Raw genomic sequence first — 22,035 nt, 5'->3', positions numbered from 1 at the left:
TCCTGGACTTGATTATTTCCTTTCCCATATTAGGGAAGTTTTCAACTATAATCTCTTCAAATATTTTCTCAGTCCCTTTCTTTTTCTCTTCTTCTGGGACCCCTATAATTTGAATGTTGGTGTGTTTAATGTTGTTCCAGAGGTCTCTGAGAGTGTCCTCAATTCTTTTCATTCTTTTTTCTTTATTCTGCTCTGCGGTAGTTATTTCCACTGTTTTATCTTCCAGGTCACTTATCTGTCTTTCTGCCTCAGTTATTCTGCTATTGATTCCTTCTAGAGAATTTTTAATTTCATTTATTGTGTTGTTCATCATTTGTTTGCCCTTTAGTTCTTCTAGGTCTTTGTTAAACATTTCTTGTATTTTCTCCATTCTCTTGTATTTTCTCCATTCTCTTGTATTTTCTCCATTCTGTTTCCAAGACTTTGGATCATCTTTATTATCATTACTCTGAATTTTTTTTCAGGTAGACTGCCTATTTCCTCTTCATTTGTTTGGTCTGGTGGGTTTTTACCTTGTTCCTTCATCTGCTGCATATTTCTGTCTTCCCATTTTGCTTCACTTACTGTGTTTGGGGTCTCCTTTTCTCTGGCTGCAGGTTTGTAGTTCCCATCGTTTTTGGTGTCTGCCCCCAGTGGGTAAGGTTGGTTCAGTGGGTTGTGTAGGCTTCCTGGTGGATGGGACTGGTGCCTGTGTTCTGGTGGGTAAGGCTGGATCTTGTCTTTCTGGTGGGCAGGACCGTGTCCGGTGGTGTGTTCTGGGGTGTCTGTGAACTCATTATCATTTTAGGCAGCCTCTCTGCTAATGGGTGGGGTTGTGTTCCTGTCTTGCCAGTTGTTTGGCATGGGGTGTCCAGCACTGGAGCTTGCTGGTCATTGAGTGGAGCTGGGTCTTAGCATTGAGACAGAGATCTCTGGGAGAGCTCTCACCAATATTACATGGGGCCAGGAGGTCTCTGGTGGTCCAATATCCTGAACCCGGCTCTCACACCTCAGAGGCTCAGGCCTGACACCCGGCCAGAGCACCAAGACCCTGTCAGCCACACAGCATAGATAACTGTGGTAAAAATCTGACTGGTATCTTGGGTTTTTCTTTGCTGGGCAATTTATCCCATTCTGCATAGGTGTAACTAAGCTACAGGCCTCTAGTTTCAAAAATGCAGGCACTTAACAGGATCTGAAGGTGGAGTTTTCAGCCCTCTGATGTCAAAAGGTCACCAAGCCAGATACTTGTGCATGCCACCATGAGCAGTTCTATGTCAGGGAAAATACAAGCTGGCATTGCTCTCCAAAATTACCCTTAATTTTCAAGAAAGCAAGAATCCTGGGGGAATTCCCTGGCAGTCCAGTGGGCAGTGCAGCCAAAACAAAAAGAAAAGCAAGCAAGAATCCTGAAACCCATTGGTTAAGGTACAATGACTACTGTAGGTATAAGAATTAGTATCTACACAGATATAGAGAACAAAATAGTGGTTACTAGTGGAGAGAGGAGAGATAGAGGGGTAATATAGGGGTAGGGAATTAAGAGGTACAAACTATTAGGTACAAAATAAGCTACAAGGATATATTGTACAACACAGGGAATAAAACCAATATTTTATAATACCTATAAGTGGACTAAAACATATAAAAATTGTGAATCATTGGGCTTCCCTGGTGGCACAGTGGTTGAGAGTCCGCCTGCCGATGCAGGGGATGCAGGTTCGTGCCCCGGTCCGGGAAGATCCCACATGCCGTGGAGTGGCTGGGCCCGTGAGCCATGGCCGCTGAGCCTGTGCGTCCGGAGCCTGTGCTCTGCGATGGGAGAGGCCACAACAGTGAGAGGCCCGCGCACCACAAAAAAAAAAAAAAAAAAAAAAAATTGTGAATCACTATATTGTACATCTGTAACATATATTTTACAGCAACTATACTTCAGTAAAAGAAAATAAATAAATAAATAAAAAGAATTAGTAGTATATGTAGTGATAATAACAACACAAATCTGTTCTTGTCTTTCCTAGCAGAATAATGAAGTTTAATGAGTATAACTGGGAATTCCTGGATTTAGGTTTTTTGTGTGACCAGGAGCTAAGGCAAGACTACCACAGGAAATTACTGTTTAGGGAGAGAGAACTTCTGCATGAACCCCCTTTCCTTTGGAAAAAAAAAAGGTAAAAATGTAACACCAATTTGTGTCAAGGCTGGTAGAAAGAAAGAATAAAACCCTTTGTTTGTTTTTATTTTTTCTGTCATTTTAATGTAAGACTGACACAGACTGCTACAACATCTGAGATTCCACAGAGAACTACATGCTTCTGTTATTAGAAAACCTTTGCTGAAGCACTTGAACTTTACTTCTTAAAAAAATGAATACGGAGGCTTCAAGCATTTTTGTCAGCACACTGCCATTCACAATAACCTTCTAGATACTTATTTTCTACCTTTTCCTAAAAAGGTAGTTCTCACTTACCAGAACCCCACACACCACTGACAGGTTCAAAGCTCCTGAGCTCAGAAATGATCAAAACACACAAGGAAGTATAATTAGTAGTCCAAAGTTTGGTTTAAATGTTTGAAGAACAGCAAACACCCAATAACACATACCAAATAGATTATTATCGCTTCTATGATGTAATGAATCAACAACTAAAACCACCTAAGACTGAAAATTTCTGTACTCAGTGTCTATTGGTATAAAGCCTTCATTCTTAATGCTTCTTATGGCATCACAGGTGTCAGAAATCACACAATACATTCTCAGCATTCTACAGTAGTCATCACTTTCAAAAACTATAATATACATCTGCATGTTACACAAACATGATTCTCTAGATAAGCATTTTGTCATGTCAACCCCTAGCCTCAAATAACAGAACACAAAAAGCTATACAGGACAAAACACCACAGAACTTTTGCATATTCCCTTTCCTCAGCTGTTAGCAAGGGGCACGTTTTATAAGAGAAAGTGATGAAAAATCAGAAGTTTTGCATCCAGTGTTTGATCCCAACTTTTTACTTTCTTATCGTCTTCTGGTACCACCATATCCTAGAATGAGAAGAGTAAATTTTATATTAGTTTTTAAAAATGCATTAGAATTGCTTATAAAATTACAACAGTAATACACGTTTATTGTTAGCAAATGATACGAGACACGAGGGAAGAAGGAGAGAATGAGCTTGTGGACCAGGGCTGCAGGACTCAGTGCATCAACTCCCCACAAGAGCCCTTCCAGCCATCCAATCAGCATCAAGTCTGCTAAACACACACACGCTTGCTGGCAATAACTTTTAGTCAGGAAACCAAAGATATGTTCTGTGCTGGGGCCAGCGTGGTACAGGCAAGACCCGAAGTCTGAGCCAAACAGCAGAGAGGCCAGTGGAGCCTAAGCCAGGCCCTGCTACCTCTCACGACTCCAGCGGTAAATAGAAGTAACATGGGGGAGGGTCACGGACTTTTGATGGTAAAGGTTACCTAGGCACCCCCAGCTCCCCCAAGATGCAAACATGCTAACAGACAGGTTACAAGACCACAGTGTTCCCATCTGGAAACTCAATTTTTCTCAGATCTTCCTGTAGGTTATTTGGTAATGTCTTATGATTTTCTTCACCTAAGTCCCATACATTTCTAGTTGATATATACAGTTTCTTACAATTCTTGTTTCCACTGAGAATGTGGTTCCTTTTGTCACATTATGTCCTACGTAGTTATATCTTTATATATCTTCTCAATTATTACCACCTCTTTTTCTCCCCCAAAGCAACCACGATCTTAACATGTAACACCACAGATTAGTTTTGCTTGTTTTTAAACATGTATATTTATAAAACATGAATGTTGCAATCATATTGTACATATTCTTGTGTGTCTGGCTTCTTTCTTTACATCTGATAAATTTATCCACATTATCGCATACAACTATTTACTTATTCTTACTGCTGCACAGTATTCCACTGTATGAATATTAACTCAATTTTATCTCTGCTTCTTTACAAAATTTCCTCTTAGTCACTTGCAATAAACATATTTTTGACAATGATTTAAATAATGGCTCAATACATTTTTATTGAGTTCTACCAAACTGAAAAGTTCAACCTTCTACCTAGAAAATTCCCATTTTAGAGCTTAAAGGACCCCTAGAGATTAACCAGAATTAAACATACATGGAAACCAATGTCCAGGAAGGTTTAAGTTAAAACCTTGGTTAGTGACAGACATGAATCTAAACCAAATTTCTGTTTGAGTTTTAAAGAACAGAAGTGGGAGGAAAGAATAGATCTGAATTATATTTTAATCTCAGTTAATTGTGCAACTAATATTTCTGGTGAGTATACCACATAAAACCATGACTGCTAAATGTATAGTTAATCATCTAAGTTCCAAATTGTTTCTGTACTTTACTGAATAGGAACTTCTTGATTTTTTGCTCTCACCTGACGCTGTTCTGGTTTTTGGCTCTGAGCTTGAACACGCTGAATAGCTTCCTGGGTCTCCACGAAGTGGTGAATAAGCACGCCTATTCCACGAGCTGGAGTATGAGGATGGGTAGTACCACGAGTCAGAAAAGGGTGTTGCTGCTCTATAAAGACAAAAGTGTGTCAGGCATTTTTCTTGTGACTATGATTTTTAAATACCCTCCTATTCCTAAACCATCAGAAAACAATTTTTATCAAGTGTTTTTTCCTCAGTGTTCTGGTATATTAGGATTAACATAAAATAAACACTGTTTTATATTTCTGCCATTCTTATGGTCATTGCTATGAGGAAAGAAAATGACAGTGAATAAAGGTTCTTTCTTTCTGAATTCGCATTCAAATACAATCTAAACTTAAACTACTATTTAAACTGAAGACATTCCAAAATCTGGTCACAAGCTCTTTCCACCCTTGCTTCTATCATTCTCCAACCAAACCAGAATGCCAACTGTGCCCCAAATGTTGTGTTCTTTCCTGCCTTCTCAGATGTCGAGTCAACAGTCTTGCTTCTAACTCAGATCTATAAGCATGACATGTGAAAGAAAACAACACATATGATATTGATCAAAGCACAGATGGCATTCTTTCCCATCCCCAGAGAATCTGATTTAATAGGGTAATGTCACCATAATTTATTTTCCTTAACAAAACAAATCCAGTCAAATTGTAAGTAAAACAAAGAAGCCTCTAAAGAAAGGCTGAATTAAAGAGCAGGTGAGATAAATGCAAAGCTTACCTATTGCTGCCAAACAAATATCCTAATATTCCTCCAGTTCCCAAGCCAGTCCAGAACCCTGGTCCTGAATTTTCATGTCCTTGTTGTCCAGTGAAAGCACTGCCAAAACCAGAAGTTGCACCATGCGGTCCTAAAAATAAAAATGATTATGTATTCTCTCTTAAACCATAGTCTACAGAACTAAAGATAATATGACATTTCAATTGTTTCATCTGTATGCTTTAATAATAATACTCAGGGGACTTTCCTGGTGGCACAGTGGTTAAGAATCCGCCTGCCAATGCAGGGGACCAGGGTTCGAGCCCTCGTCCAGGAAGATCCCACGTGCCAAGGAGCAACTAAGCCTGTGCACCACAACTGCTGAGCCTATGCTCTAGAGCCCGCAAGCCACAACTACTGAGCCCATGAGCCACAACTACTGAGCCCGCGAGCCACAGCTACTGAGCCTGCATGCTGCAACTACTGAAGCCCACGTGTCTAGAGCCTGTGCTCCACAACGAGAAGCCACCACAATGAGAAGCCTGCGCACTGCAACGAAGAGTAGCCCCCGCTGCCTGCAACTAGAGAAAGCCTGTGCACTGCAACGAAGACCCAACGCAGCCAAAAATAAAAAAATAAATTTTTAAAAAGAATAAAAATAAAAAATAATAATACTTCAACTTATAAACAAGTGTATTCAAAAAGTGTATTTATAAAATACTGGTTTAGGGCTTCCCTGGTGGCGCAGTGGTTGAGAGTCCGCCTGCCGATGCAGGGGACACGGGTTCGTGCCCCGGTCCGGGAAGATCCCAAATACCACGGAGCGGCTAGGCCCGTGAGCCATGGCCGCTGAGCCTGCGCGACCGGAGCCTGTGCTCCGCAACAGGAGAGGCCACAACAGTGAGAGGCCCGCGTACCGCAAAAAATAAATAAATAAATAAATAAATAAATAAATAAAATAAAATACTGGTTTGTAACTAAGGAGCACCTGCCTTTCCCAAACACAAGGAAAAGGAGGGATATGTTTTTAAGGCAGGGGAGGGTGGTTTCTTCCCGTAAGGTCACATTTGCCCTGCTCCAGATCAGCTACTAGAAGACGACCCCACGTGTCAGAGCTACTTCCTTTCTACTGTGTGGACACGTCTAGAAGCTCCAGGTTGAGAGCTGTACCTGAGTGTCTAATGGAGGAATCCAAGTGGAGGATATTTGTTGGTTGGGAAGTCGGGTCTTACAAGGGACCAAAAAAAAAAAAATATCTTCTGCTCAGAGAAAGTTTTTCTTAAATTGCTGTATCATATACATAAAGGGAACTGTGCTAATCCCACATGTACAGCATAATAAATCTGTATGTATGTACCCATGCATGTAATCACTACCCACATCAGTAAAACCTTTCTAGCACGCAGAGACTCCCTCATGACAACTCCCAATAGATACCCACCCATGTCAGAGAGAAGCCAACTCTGACTTTTCTCACCACACTTTGGTTTTACCCATTCTTGAACTTTTTATAAATAGAATCATACGGAGGTACTCTTCTGGTGTATCATTATGTCCATGAGAGTCGACCTCCACCACTGCATATATCAGTTTTGTTTTTGTTTTTTTCTAAATTTATGTATAGTAAGTAGTCCAATGTGTGAAAAAAAACACTTTGTCTCATTCTAATGTTTACAGACATTCTATATCCAGTTTTTGGCTGCTGTGAATACAGCTGCTGTGAACATTCTTGTGCAGATCTTTTTGCACACACATGCATGCATTTCTCTTAGGTATGCATCTAGGAATGAAATTGCTGGGTCATTGGATGGCGTATGTCTAGTTTCAGTAGATACTGACAGTTTTCCAAAGTGTTTTATCCTTTTAACTCCTTCCAGCAAGTTCCAGTTAACTACATCCTTGCCATTACTTGGTACTCTGTCTTTTTAATGTTAGCCATTAAGATGATTAAATGGTGGTTAATTAAGAACTCAGGTTTTAATCTGCATTTTCCTGAAGACTAATGATGCTGAACACCTTTTCAAACTTTTATTGGACATCTGGATATTTCTTTTACTATAAAATGGCTGTTCAAATCCTCTGTCCATTTTTTTAATTATGTTGTCTGTCTTTTCTCGTATTTGTGGGAGTTCTTTATGTACTGTAAATACACGTGCTTTGTTGAAAATATGTTTTACAAATACCTTCTCCCAGTCTGTGGCTCGCCTATTCACCCTCTTAATGTTGTCTTTGATGACTAGACATTCTTAATTTAAATAAAGTCTAATTTATCCCTCTTTTCTTTTTGGCTGGTATTTTTTGCATTCTAAGAAAGTTTTGCCTACCCTGACAAATATTTTCCTATGTTTTCTTCTGGAAATTTAATTGTTTTACTTTTATGTTGACCTCTGTAATACTCAGCGAATAAAATTTTATGTGTGTTGCGAGACAGAGTTCAAGGTAAATGCTTATTACCAAATCTGATCAAGTTTGATTGAGATGATTTGCAATTTAATCATGCATCCTTAAAATAGTAATCACAATTAACCTTATAGAGAAACAGAACAGAAAAGGTAAAAGAAGTTGAAAGTAAAAAAATAAGACAAATCTGCTTTGGTTTCCCAATGCAACCATTTTCTATATCAGAAACCAGCACAGGATTCACTACCTGACTTCTATCCTACTTACTGCCATTGCCTAGGAAAACATACCTGTGAACTCAGACTTAAAGCCTGCAGGAGAGGGTCCTTCAGAATTGGTGAATCTCTGATAACGATGGGAATATGGAGGATACTCAGAATATGGTGGAGGAGAATCATGACCATTACTAAGGAAGAATTTATAAACTCCAAAGGCAATAGCAAGTAGCACCACGATGGTAAGCACTCCACTGATGCTACAAGATTCTCGGGAGTACAACTTATTATAATAATCAGAGAAAGAGTTAAAGCCATGGTTTTTTCCAGACTCTCTCGATTTCTTCAGGCCAAGTTCCGTGTAATCTAAGTGATACTCCAAGCCACAGGAACCTCTCAGTACATACTGGTCTTCAGAGGATTCATAGCCTTCACAGCTCACCATAGTTTTTCCAAATTTGTACGCGATATCTAAATCGGTCTTACATTCCCACTGTGAAGAAAAGTAGAAACAGGTTATTAGAACTAAAAGAATTTTTTTTCATTTAATATATATTATTTGGGCTAAATAGCTGTCATAAAACAGCAAAATGAAGCGAGGGAATGATAATTCAGGACGAGTATTTCTGTGCTGGGGGAGGGCAAACCAGGGGCTTCCAAGATACTGGTGATATTAACATTCTACTTAAGCTAGGTGGTGGGTACATGAGTGCTCATTTTATTACTATTCCTTATTCCTTACATATAGATGTAAAGAATTCTTTTGTACATATTAAGCATTCCCTAATTTATTAATTTTAAGCAAATTTTTTAAATGTCAACTTTTTAACCACTGTTGAAGATGCTTTCTTTAAAAATGCTTTCTTTAAAAATTTTCAACATTAAGGCTCAAATATCAGCATCATATATGAATATCTGGTAGCTGTTGATACAACCTTTTGAGAAAAACTTCCTACACAAATTCTATAAAAACCATGGACTACCTTCCCCAAGGTCCCATCCATTAAGTAATTTTCTTAAGTTTTTTTAAAAAGACATTTAGAAAAACTGCAAAAAGAATCTATGCTCAAAATTTTCCAGCGTAAAAAAAAAAGCCCAGGTCTAGTTTGAATTCTATAACTATTTTGAGCTGAGTAGGTAATATGCTTCTCTATCAACATTAAAAAAGATATAAGCCAAAAGAGATCTGATTGGTTCTATTGCTTTTCTCTGTTTTGGACAAATTATCTTCCTCTTTCAAACTTCAGGTACACTATATCAGCTTTATTCAGATATAATTCACATACTAGACACTCACCCATTTCAATGGTTTTTAGTGTATTCACAGAGCTGTGCAACCATCATCACAATCAATTTTAGAATATTTTCATCGCCCCCAAAAGAAATCTCATCTCCTTTAGCAGTCACTTCCTGTTTCCCCCCGAGTCTCTTAGCTCTAAGCAACCACCAATCTGTCTGCAAGGATTCCCCTATTCTGGACATTTCATGTAAACGGAATCATACAATACGTGGTCCTACGTGACTGGCTTCTTTCACCTGGCAGAATGTTTTCAAGGTTCACACATGTTGTAGCATAAATCAGCACTGCATTCCTTTTTATGGCTAAATAACATTCCATCGTATGGATATACCACATTTTGTTTCTTCATTCATCAATGATGGACGCTTGGGTTGTTTCTACTTTTTGCCTTTTATGAATAACGCTGCTACAACGTTTAGTATGTTTCTGTGTGGACACACGTTTTCAAGTCTCTTGGGTACACACCTAGGAGTCGAATGACTAGGCATTCAGTAACTCTATGTTTAAACCTTTGAGAAACTGCACGTTTTCCAAGGTGGCTGCACCGTTTCACATCCCTAATGGCAGTGTATGAGGGTCTCTCCACATCCACACCAACACCTGCTACTAGCCTTTCTGATCACAGGCATCCTGTTGTAGGAACTGGTGTCTTACTGTGGTTTTGATTTGTATTTCCCTGATGCTGCACACTTTTTCAGCTAATGATGCTGTACATTTTTTCACATGTTTATTGGCCATCTGCCTATCTTCTTTGGAGAAATGTCTAGTCAGATGCCTTACCCACTGTTAAATTTGGTTATATGTCTTCTTACTGAGTTGTAATAGTTCTTCATATACTCTGGACACAAGTCCCCAATCAGATATATGACTGCAAAAGCTTTCTCCTATTGTGTGTGTCCTTTTCGCTTTCTTGATGGTGTCTGTTGAAGCCTGAAAGTTTTTAATTTGGATAATATACAATTTTTCTATTTTGTTGTTGTTGTTCTACACTGTTCCATTTTTTAAATAATTTTATTTGGAGGAAGATTTATAAGCTTGTTGATTTAGGTAAATAAACTCAATGTCTATTGGTATTTCATGTTAATTGTCATTTCCTTAATAGCATATACTAAAAGTGGCTTCTAATTATTATATTTATACTCTTGGAATTAGAAGAGGCTCTCTCCTGCTACTAAACATAAGTCAATGTATGACATCCTCTATACTTCTTTGCTCATGCCATTCACTCCCTTCTCTATCTCTTCAGCTCTAAAAATGTTATCCTTCCTTACTAACACAGTACATATAATACTTTCTTCTTCAAGTCTTTCCCAATCCCCCAAGCTGTACGTGACTTTACAATACTTTGTTGGCACCTAGATGTAATGTGAGTGCTTGTCTTATCTATTCTCCTAGGAAGAGAGTTTCTTGAGGGTTGTGACTCCATCATTCATTTTTGTATAATACTGTTTAATGTATGTTTAATGAATGACTTTTTTCCATCAAGACTGAAAAGTAATATAAAAGTAAAAGTAACTTCAGCTTTAACCTGAAGATTCTGTGATTTGGTTAGCAAGACTAGGAAAAAATGTTGTGAAATACATATCACCAAGCAAATATGAACTCTCTCCCTGAACTGCATACACTAGGCACAAAGGTTGTATCAAACAAGAATACCACTCTGATGGAAGGGAAAACTGTCAAAGCAAGTTTCTGGCCGAATGACCAACCATCTTAAATCCTTTCTGAAAGCAGGCAGAATACGAAGTGGAAATCTATTCGTATTGATTTAAACTGAATTCACTTAAAATCTACTCCATTTCTAAAGGATAACAAATTTTGGAACTTCAAGGAGGTGGTCTATCCTAAGTACAAAATGCCAAAGACCTGAAGACAATAAAGCCCACTGAAATGCTTTCACTCGTAAGTAACCAGCCCTAAAACAACTTTTTAAAATCAAGCATTTGAAGCACAATAGGGACACAGGAACCCCACCCCCACTTACAATCTACAATTCCTTATCATCTTAACTTTATTTTTTAAGGATAGGTTGGTATTCTTTGAGGAATGACAGAGAAATGACAATCAAAAGAAATCCTCTACCCCCCACCCCCAAGTATATGAAAAGTTTTGAAAATTTACCAATGTTTTATGAGAAAGTTTTGGTATAAAGATTACAATGAATATTTCCAGGCTTTAAAATCAGTTCATTTCTTTCAGAGGACGTTCCTTTCAGAGACCGAATCACTGATTTATATTTATATATTTTAGGTAACTGGAGATTTTCTATATGTACTTCCCCAAAATACTGAATAATGTCTTAATAAACACTTCACTGAAAAGGATTCCATTTAGACTTCCATCAACATAAAGAGTATTACCTGTACATCATAACCATCCCAGCCTTTGTTCTGACACTGTATGACTTTGGGGGTATAAGAATCACATCCAGCTGTGCCTCCAACACATTTCAACTGTGGGATCGGATCCAACCTACGGGAAGTAGTATAGCGGTCATAGTGGAGGGTAAGAGCTTTTATATCCCGCAACAATACTCTGTCTGAAACAGTAAGAACACAGATAAACAGACGGTAAATATCTTGTCATATAGAAAGATTCATTCTAGTAAAACTCTTGTCATCGAAAATACTTTCAAAAGTAAGGCTCTTTCTTGCCTTTTGAGGATGACTAAGGAAGAGAAGATGGAACAGTTTCCCAAATCCCAAAGCCATCGCAACAACCTTCACGCCTTTTGCACAAAAGTCAGAAAGTCACTCCTTTAAGGTCTCCCTTCATTTCAGGATTGATGTCCCCTAAACTGCTTCTATATCATGAGTTCCACATAATTTTTGCAAAATCAGAACCAAAAGTTCATTAACCTGAAACGTTGTACTACTGTATGACAATTGACAATAGTATCAATGGTTAATTAAAATAGCAAAACATACACATGAATGTTCCTGAAGCACACTTAATGACTTAAACGTCTGTCAACAGATGAACGGTTTAATAAAATTTTGGCCTATTCACAAAGTGGAATATTCTACAGCAGTTAAAATGAGTGAACTAGAATTCATGTATCAGAATAGAAATAGTAAAAACATTTTAAGCAAAATGCAAGTTGTAGAATGTTTAGTAGGATGGCTTTACATAAACCGCGAAAACTGGCAAAACAGTACTACATATTGTTAAGGTCTATACGTGTATATACCAGTAGTATGAAAACATGCATTGGAATAACTAAGCATCAAATTCAGAGCACCACTGAGGACAGAGGGAGAGCAGAGACTTTCGCTCTCTATCCCTAATGTTTTATTACTTTGCAGGGGGGAGGTTTGCTTGCAAATATAGTACAATGTAAAGATTCAATAAAACTGGGTGGTGAGTACGTGGGTTTTCACTGTGTACTTCTGTGGGTTTAAATATTTTAAATATTTCACAATTTTAAAAATTAAAAAGTTAAACTATTTCACAAATTAAAAATCATATTGACAAAGCAGTTTAAAAAGAAGAAGTCAAAACAAGGAAATTATGGCCGGCACTGATGTATCAATACATAAGTGAATTTTGAAGTGTTATTGGAAAATGAATAGTCTTCCTACTTATCATCCTCAGATTATGATGGAAGATACTGCGGATTGGTTCACTCAACACCCATTTTGCCCTCAAACTGGTATGACTTCTTGCAAAGCTAAAAGACTCCTAAAACCTCTTGCAGCTACAAATCCCAAAAGTGATTTCGGTTCTGTCAACCGGAGGGACTTAAGTGAGATCTGGAGATCAGAGCTTAAACTCAGACTGTGCCCAGGCTGGCAGGCAGTCATGGGGGCTCAGGGTTTTCCTGACACTGTCCAGTGCTCCGTAATTAGCGTCGTGGATGCAAAAAGGCTTGATGTGAGCCATCCAGCGTTCACTGCTGCAGATGTAGCAGACATCACTTTCCACCATTTTGTTAGCATCCAATTCCCTATATTCAACCTGTCAAATTAGCAAAATTTGCTGTCTCTTAAATTCCACTGAAAGTACAATAAATGAATTGTTTTGCCGATGTGAACAAACAAGGTCAGGCAAAACAGAAAAGGAGATGGTAACAGAATTTTGGAAGGTGAAAGCAGATGGACCCATAGTTAGGTGACTAGAGTCCTAAATATAAGTGAAGTGCCAGACCAGCAAGTGGGAAAACTGAGAACCAACCTGACACACATAATAGAATCCCTAAAAGCAACAGGAAACGGCAGCTCTTGAATTGGAGCTGACTAAAGTAAGCACTACAAGGTGAAAGCTGCTTGAGAAGAAGCTACATCCCTAGATGGTCTCCCAAGCTCTTTTCATTCATATACATATATACACACACATACATACACACACATATATACATACACACATACATACATATACATATTTCACAATTTTTTTAAATCTGAAAGTAACACTTTTTCCTTTTAAAAAGAGAAATCCATTCCTCCTCCAATTTCACATTTCTGTGATAACCAAAACTAGCAGCCTGGTCAGTACCTTCTTGCTCACACAAACAGATACATATACAGGGGTTGTTCTGATTTTTGTTAGTTTATTTTTATAAAATTGAATCATACAGTACACATTACTCTTCACATGCTTTTGCACTTAATCAGACATCAAGGATATTCCCTCACGTCAGCAAATACAGATCTTATTTATATTTATTTACCAAAAAAAGAGCTTAATAAATTTGACTAAGCTGAGACTTACTGGTCACCCTTCTCTCACCAAAATACAATAAAACTAGAAATATAATAATATAAAGTAATATAATAACATATAAAATGGTAAAAAGACAGCTGAAAACCAGTAACAACAAAGAAAGGAAAATTGGGTTACAGCAATCAAAACATATCTGTAATTAAATCTATAATAATGTAAACAGTAACACAGGATTAGGAAAACTGATCATGTGCACAACGTATAAAAATTAATCCCTGATGGTTAAACACTTACCACAAAATGAACAACAAATTAAAAGTACTAGAAGAAAACACAAAAAGAAAGAATATGTTTATGATCCTGGGATGGGAAAGATCTTAAGACACCAAAAGCAAGACTGACCAGCAAGATAGTGACTATACTTGGCAAATCATGTGCAATCTATGAAAACCCAAGAATCCATAATAATACTTAAAGGGAAAGCCAAAAACTCACTTGTCTATACTTAAAGTGGCTACCAATTACCTCACTTTGAAAACTAGCAATTAAAGATTTTAAATTAAATGTTTATCCTGACTTTCCAGCCAGAACCATAATCTGAAATAGCCTCAGTTGATAAGGAAAATCTCAACTTTACTGAAGAATATCAATCAATAAATGCAGAAGAAGTGATAGAATTAGAAAAATCACCATCTTACAACCCCTAAATAAACAGATTCAGAAAAGGATTAATTAGTTTTAAAATCATTAAGTGAATGGATATTGGTATGCTGCCAAGTAACATTACACGGAGTGCTCTCTAGTCACAAAAGGGGAAAAATGTAACTTCACGGGGGAGAAATAAGCCACTGTAATCCACGAGTCAAAGTTAGCACTGCTAACGGTATAAAGATCGATATTACACCATCTCCTACGACGTAATCCTCAGAAGTATTTAATATGAATCTAATCAATCCTTTGGACCTAGCATTCAGCTTACTAGAAATACAAGGAAGAAAAAAAAATGCTAAAACAATGTCATGAGAAAACAGAATCCAGAACGTAGGATATTCTAAAGGATAACTGGCCCAATCCCTTAAGCAAAGCAGGAGCATGAAAAAAGAGACCATTCTACATTTTCAAAAGACTTAAGGGATAATTCAGTCAGATGCAATGACTGGTCCTGGACTGGGCCCTGGTTTGAACAAACTAGTTTAGACATTTTAGGGACAACTGTGATATCTGGCTATGGAATGAGTAATTAGTTGATATTAAGAAATTAGGGTCAATTTTGTTAGATGTAATGTTATTTTTACTAGGTGGGGAAAAGTTCATTAAAAAAAGGCTTATACTGAAGGATTTAGTTATGGCCTATCATGATGCCTGTAACGTACATTAAAATATATCAACATTTAAGGGCTTCCCTGGTGGCGCAGTGGTTGAGAGTCCACCTGCCGATGCAGGGGACACGGGTTCGTGCCCCGGTCCGGGAGGATCCCACATGCCGCGGAGCGGCTGAGCCCATGAGCCATGGCCACTGAGCCTGCGCGTCCGGAGCCTGTGCTCCACAACAGTGAGAGGCCCGCGTACCGAAAAAAAAAAAAAGAATACATTGCTTAAATAAGCAAAAAGGATATATTGTACAGCACAAGGAAATAGAGCCATTGTTTTGTAATAACTTTAAATGGAGTATAATCTATAAAAATATTAAACTAATATGTTGTAAACATGACACTAATATTATAAGTCAATAATATGTCAATTTTAAAAAAATGGGGCTTCCCTGGTGGCGCGGTGGTTGGGAGTCCGCCTGCCGATGCAGGGGGTGCGGGTTCGTGCCCCGGTCTGGGAGGATCCCGTGTGCCACGGAGCAGCTGGGCCCGTGGGCCATGGCCACTGGGCCTGCGCGTCCGGGGCCTGTGCTCCGCAACAGGAGAGGCCGCGGCAGTGAGAGGCCCGTGTAACACAAAAAAAAAAAAAAAAAAATGCATTGTTTTACCAAATAATAAAGCTTACTATAAAATTAAAATAATCAAAATAGTATGGGATAGTAACAGAAACAGACAAGTGAACTGTGAAACAAAAGAAAGTCTAGAAATAAATCCAGATATATGTGGAAATTCAATACAAGATAAAGTGGGTTTTTTGTGTTCTAGGTGTATTTTTTTTTATCAAGCATCACCATATTTTATTTATAAAACAAAGCACAATGGCATCCTTTATCGTTGACAAAACTCAATGTTCTGCACAACTCTTTCTGCCCTGCTTAGCCTGTGTGAGGAAAGACAAATGATGCATCTCAAACCCACAAGTAATTTAAGAAGTAGAGTAAATTGGGTCTGAGTTACAATGAGTTGCAGTAGCCTCAAGTGGGATCTCGGTAATACTGTACAGAATAGTGATTCTGAGACTACTCCTTAAATGAAAAGAAACTCTTCTCCAACCAGCAAAAGCAGGCTTTTCAATTTAGTGGAAAAAAGATGTCTTCTTTAATAAATGGTTTTGTCATAACTGACTACACAGCTAGAATAAGATCCACCTAAAGCTATATAAAAATTTAATTCCACATGATCCAAATATCTAAATTTCCAAGAACTATACTAAAATAAAATATGCTATATTAAACTCAAACTACCTCCTAATAAATAAAAAATTATAACAATGAAAATGTTCAATGGTTTAAAAAATCAGAATATTATTAAACTAAATAATGGGAATAATAACAACTTGAATTTGTTGTAGCAGGGCTGAGATAATGCAAAGAACACTGAACTAAATTCCCACCACCAACTTGCTATATGACTTTGGCCAAGTCAATTTATCTGTATAGAAATGACCTGTAAAGTTAAAATGATATCAACCTTAAAATTGACTGTGAAGTTTAGATATGATTTACTAAAATTATCTGGCAGAGTACTCGACACATAATATGTGATCAAGTATGATAAATATTATTGAGAATGTTTAAGGAGCCATATACCTATGTGTTATCATTACCATGACTCTACAGCATCTTTCCTCCCTAGAGATCCTAAAGGTTACTATGTTTTGTAATCAGAATACATATGTTGAAGCCTTAATCCCCAATGTGGTGGCATTTGGAGGCAGGGCCTTCAGGAGGTGATTAGTTTTAGATGAGCTCATGAGGATGGAGCCCCAGTGATGGGATTAGTGCCCATGTAGGAAGAGGAAGAGACCAGGGCCCCCATCCACCCACTCACTCCCACCTACCCCCACCCCGCCCCACCCCAACTCTTGTTATGTGAGAACATAACAAGAAGACAGTCATCTGCAGAGCAGGAAGAGGGCCCTCTCCAGACACCAAACATGCTCGCACCTTGATCTCAGACTTCCCAGCCTCAGAATGCAAGGAATAAATTCTGCTTACCACCCAGTCTGTGGTGTTTTGTGATAGCAGCTCGAACTAAGACAAGGTCTAAGAACAAAATGCTCACAACCTTACTCCACTAGTACATCAGTCAAGGGTGACACACATTTCCCTGAAGTCCAGACTCACAAATCAAAATCCACTTGCAGGTCTCAAACTTAAGATGAACAAAACCAAACTCCCCCAAGCCTGATTCTCCTACAATCCCACATGTCAGGAAAGGGTAATTCCATCCTTCTAGTCACTCAAGATCCAAAACCTTGGAGTTATCTTTGTCTTCTCTCCTCCTCTAACCCCTATATCTAATCCCTCAGAGTATCATGTCATCTCCACCTTCAGAACAGCTGAGAAGCCCACCACTCTCACCAACTGCACTGCTTTTCCCCCCACCCCCCGCCGGCAACCATCACCACTCTCGGGACTTACTGTACAAGCAGTCCCTTCACTGGCCTCCCAGCTTCCCCCCACCCACTCTCGCTCCCACAGTCTGTTTTCCACAGAGCACACAGAATGTGCCTTTAAAATACAGATCATATTAGGGCTTCCCTGGTGGCGCAGTGGTTGAGAGTCCGCCTGCCGATGCAGGGGACACGGGTTCGTGCCCCGGTCCGGGAAGATCCCACATGATGCGGAGCGGCTAAGCCCGTGAGCCATGGCCGCTTAGCCTGCGCATCCGGAGGCTGTGCTCCGCAACGGGAGAGGCCACAACAGTGAGGGGCCCATGCACCGCAAAAAAAAGAAAAAGAAAAAAAAAAACAGATCATATTAAAAAAATATAGAACAGAATAGAATGGGATAGAATACAGGTCATAGCAGACCCATCCCTTCAGGGTTCTCATCAAATGTCACCTTAACAGTGACTTCTTCCCTGACTAACGTATATTTTGAAAATCCCTGCTTCTGCCTGCACACCCTGTCCTCCTTACCCTGTTTTTATCAATGTCCAAACCACTATTCACAATATAACATGCTATTTACCTGATTTGTTCATTTTCTATTTCTCCTCAATAGGTGTAAACTCCAGGGCAAAACACTGTTTTGTTCACTGCAATATTCCCAACACCCAGAAGAGTGACAAATACAAAGTAGCTCAATAAAGAATTGTGAAAATTTTTAGGTAATTTCTTTAGAACTGGTACAATTTTTTTTTTCTGGACAAATTTTTGCTTTATGTTGGCTAAAGACAAAGTGAGTACAACCAAAGTCAAACAAAAGACAAACGAGGGACTACTGCTTGATAAAACTACTTGAAAAAAACTAACTCAATAAAATGCCTTCATAAAATAGTTCCTCAAAAGAAATTTAAGTCCAAGTAGTTTGTGTTTACTCTGCAAAATATTTTTGTGCCTTTTGTTCCAGAACAATAGTTTTATAGAGTAGGTAGACAAAGAGCAACCAGGAAAAGGTTCATCATTAGTTTAAATTTGGCTCCGTTTTTTAATTCCCCTGACTCTTCATCTGTAAACCATTTTTTTTAAACCTCCTCTTTTTATTCAAGAAATGATTGAGGGTTCAACTAATGTTTTAATCCAGTTTTTAAATTGTAATTCTGATCAAAGTCTTCTATGTATATAAAACTTTCTAGAAATACATAAGGAAAATGTACAGACATTTAAATCCAACTTGGCTTTTTATTAATTAGTAATAAAACATCCACATCAAAGGAGTACTCAAAATCAAGTACTTACAAATAGCACCTTCTCTCTCATTTTAGCATTTAAGAATAAAAAATAAGAAGCTACAGAAATAAATCTGTTGCTTAAGTTCAAAAACACAGGCATTTCCTATCACCAAATCACGACTGCAATATGGGTACACTTTCCATGCTTTTAACATCTTTACTCCCCAAAACAAAAATGATGTTTTCATTGTTTGAAAGTCATTTTTTACATCACTCCAACTTAACAGCATGCATCATTAATTAAATGGAAAACTGTATGTATGTATGTATACATATATATACACACACATATGTATTAATTACATGGAATATTCTCGATCCCATAAAAATTCGTTAGACAATTCTAATAACATAGTGATATGAAAGAACTATTTTTCCTAGAAATCACTTATCGTGTACCATCACACACAAAAAATTTTTTTTAATTCAACAGGAAAAGCTGGTGTAACGCAATGAACGTCACTGTAATGGTCAGAATAAGCAGCGTGAGTTGTGATCACATAAATAGTACAGTCCATGATTCTGCTAACCTACCTCCAAGGTTTGCAGCCCTGTCCACGAAGTGTGACTCAAGGACTGCCGGTGCCATGGCAACTGCCAGGTACAGCAACAGGCAGCCATGACAAGAGTCAGCGACGATGACATCAGACAGTCTTGACAACAAAGCAAAATGCGCAGGTGAGGGTCGAGCTTTCCAGCCAGACCCAGGGGATGAGGGCTGTAGCCCGAGAAAGAAGAAGGTGGGCAAATTCTGGGAGTCCAAGCAAGGGAGAAGGGAACATTAACAACACTAGAGTAGTCCCGCCCCGCCCACTCCCCAACAGTCCACACTCGTCCAGGAGGACGTCTGGGAAGAGCAAAGAGGCCAGGCAGGGCAGAGATGAACAGCGAGGAGGATGGAAATGAGGAATTAGGGTAGAAGGGCTCAAGGGGCGGCGAACAGAAATGGTGGAGCCTCTTAGCGCTGCTTGAAGGCAGCAGGAAGGGGGGAGTGAAGGCAGCACTCACCAGGGTCGTTCCAGCCCCGGGCAGAGCCCGCGATCAACAGAAGCAAAAGGAGGCTGAACAGAGCGCAGCGTCCAGCCGCTTCCGGCCCGCCGGCCGAAACCATGGCGCTCGGTGAAGATGGCGCGCGGCTGCCGGGAGCTCGCAGGTCGGAACCCTGGCTGCGGAAGGCCGCGCACCGTTAAGCACCGACGCCGGCAGCTTCCGCCGCGGAAAAAGGAAGGTCTACCGCAGGACCCCTGCCGCAGGGAAGGTCCGTGCGCCAGTCTGACGTCACTACAGCGGCGGCCCGTGGGGGAACTGGAGTGGTCGCTGTTGTCCCCGCCTCTGGAGCCCAGCGCGGCTGCGGGCGGAGTCGAGGGCGGGGTGCCGCCGTTGAGGGCGGAGCCAAGGGCGGGACGCAGAGGCTGTGGGCGGGGCCTAGGGCCGCCCTCCTAAAGGTTCAGCGCGAAGACTGAAACCATCACAACGCAAAATCTAAGTGTAGTCACGTTATTTACAAAACCTTAATAACCTTCCCGAGGGACGCTACTGTGCCTTACCCAACTTCACGTCTTCAGCAACTAGCATAGCGTCTGGAGCATGATTTGTGTTCCATTAGTTTGCTAAATACAGAGTGGATTTGAGAGAGGCAGCACGGAAATATATTGTCTGGTTTCAGAAGCTCAGAACCTTTACATATTTCCTTCCACGTGGAGACAGTGGGAATTTACAAGATATCCGGAGGAGAAACTACCACCTAAATAAAGAACCAGCCAGGGAAAACAGTTAAGAGTGCATAGGCATTATCTTTGAGGTCTGACAGTCCTGGATTTCTCTCCTTCATTCATTCATTCAACAAATATAGGTTGAACGCCTAGTATGTGTCTGGCGCTGTTTTCAGCTTGGAGTATGCAGACAAGGTCCCTGTACTCATGGAGCTTACACTGATGAGAACTAAGATAAACAAAATTAAATAATAAATTAATAAATAAAAATAATAGTGATAAGTGCATTGATGAAAATAAAACAGGGTGATACAGTAGAGACTAGGAGCCAACTTCAGGGAAGGCCTTGCTGAGGAAGTGATTTTGAAGCTTTGAGACCTGAATGATGAGAAAATACAAAGATCGGGGGAGAGCCTTCACCGCCTGGGGAACAGTGGATGCAAAAGCCCTAAGTTTCTGTTTTGAGGAACATCATTCACTAATTTGATTAACATCTTTATCTATTTAGCACCTAACAGTACCTGCCAGGCACTGTTCTAGGCACTGGGGATACAGCAATGAATAAAACAAAACTTAGGGGTTGGGAGAGGCAAACAAAGCCAGGGCAACTGAAGCAAAGTAAGTTTGGGGAAGAGTGGAACAAGAGGAGGCATAACAGTGGTGGCTTGGAGTGGGACCAAGTGGGACTGGAATAAAGATAATAGAGAATTCTGGTCTCCACATATTAGGTTTGAGGTGACTTTTAGGAATCCAGGTAGACATGTCAAATAGACACTTGGATATACAAGTCTGAATTTCAAAGCCAAGGTAAACTTGGTAGTTATGCTATCAAAAAGAAGACAGTATTTAATGCCACAGGAAGAGATACAATTCATAGGGAGAGAATTTAGATATAGCAAAGACGGAGGCCCAGGACCAAATTAAGAGAACACTAACATTTGAACCTTGAGCAGAAGTTCCTAGAAAGAGTCTGAAAAGAAATCTCTGATGAGGTATAAGAAACAAACAGGAGAACAGTGGTATGGTAGTTGAGAGAAAGAATGGTCACCAGTGTCCATTGTTGTTGAAAGTTTGGATCAAAAAGTGACCTTTGGGGGGCTTCCCTGGTGGCGCAGTGGTTGAGAGTCCGCCTGCCGATGTACGGGACGCGGGTTCGTGCCCCGGTCCGGGAGGATCCCACATACCGCAGAGCGGCTGGGCCCGTGGGCCATGGCTGCTGAGCCTGAAAGTGACCTTTGGATTTTGAAAGGTAGAGTTCACTAATTACCTTAAAAAGAGAATTTCTGTTATTTGAGATCCCATCAGTTGCCGTGTACAGTTCTAGACAGTGGTGAACAAACATAAAACGTTGTACAAACTTACACTCTAGTGGGAGAGACAGCCAACAAATAATATAGTTCAGATAAATAATAAGTGCCTTCAACGAAGATGCAACACAGCCAAAAATAAATTAATTTAAAAAAAGAAAGGAAATTAGGGGACTAGCACTTCCCTCAGCCACCAGGGCTTGTGCCCCAAAAGGCTTCCTAAA

At 39.5% G+C, this 22,035-nt stretch overlaps 1 protein-coding gene across 3 annotated transcripts; it reads right to left on the bottom strand.

Moving 5' to 3' along the window:
- Nucleotides 1–1,581: 1,581 nt before the first annotated feature.
- Nucleotides 1,582–20,146, bottom strand: SARAF (store-operated calcium entry associated regulatory factor). Of its 3 annotated transcripts, none has more exons than XM_060136640.1 (6): nt 19,801–20,146; nt 11,443–11,621; nt 7,858–8,275; nt 5,189–5,318; nt 4,411–4,556; nt 1,582–3,025 (listed from the first exon to the last, which is right to left on the bottom strand). In XM_060136640.1, exons 1-6 carry the CDS (start codon nt 19,901–19,903, stop codon nt 3,000–3,002), a joined length of 1,002 nt encoding a protein of 333 aa, XP_059992623.1. In that variant the 5' UTR covers nt 19,904–20,146; the 3' UTR covers nt 1,582–2,999. The 3 variants fall into 3 exon arrangements, with proteins under 3 accessions (XP_059992623.1, XP_059992624.1, XP_059992625.1); XM_060136641.1 differs by having other exon boundaries at nt 11,443–11,554; XM_060136642.1 differs by lacking the exon at nt 19,801–20,146 and adding an exon at nt 19,327–19,345 and having other exon boundaries at nt 11,443–11,554.
- Nucleotides 20,147–22,035: the final 1,889 nt, after the last annotated feature.

Source organism: Lagenorhynchus albirostris, chromosome 21 (assembly GCF_949774975.1).
Source record: "Lagenorhynchus albirostris chromosome 21, mLagAlb1.1, whole genome shotgun sequence".
Taxonomy (NCBI): domain Eukaryota; kingdom Metazoa; phylum Chordata; class Mammalia; order Artiodactyla; family Delphinidae; genus Lagenorhynchus; species Lagenorhynchus albirostris.
Note: the sequence above shows the minus strand (reverse complement) of the source record. Positions and strands in the feature narration are given on the sequence as shown.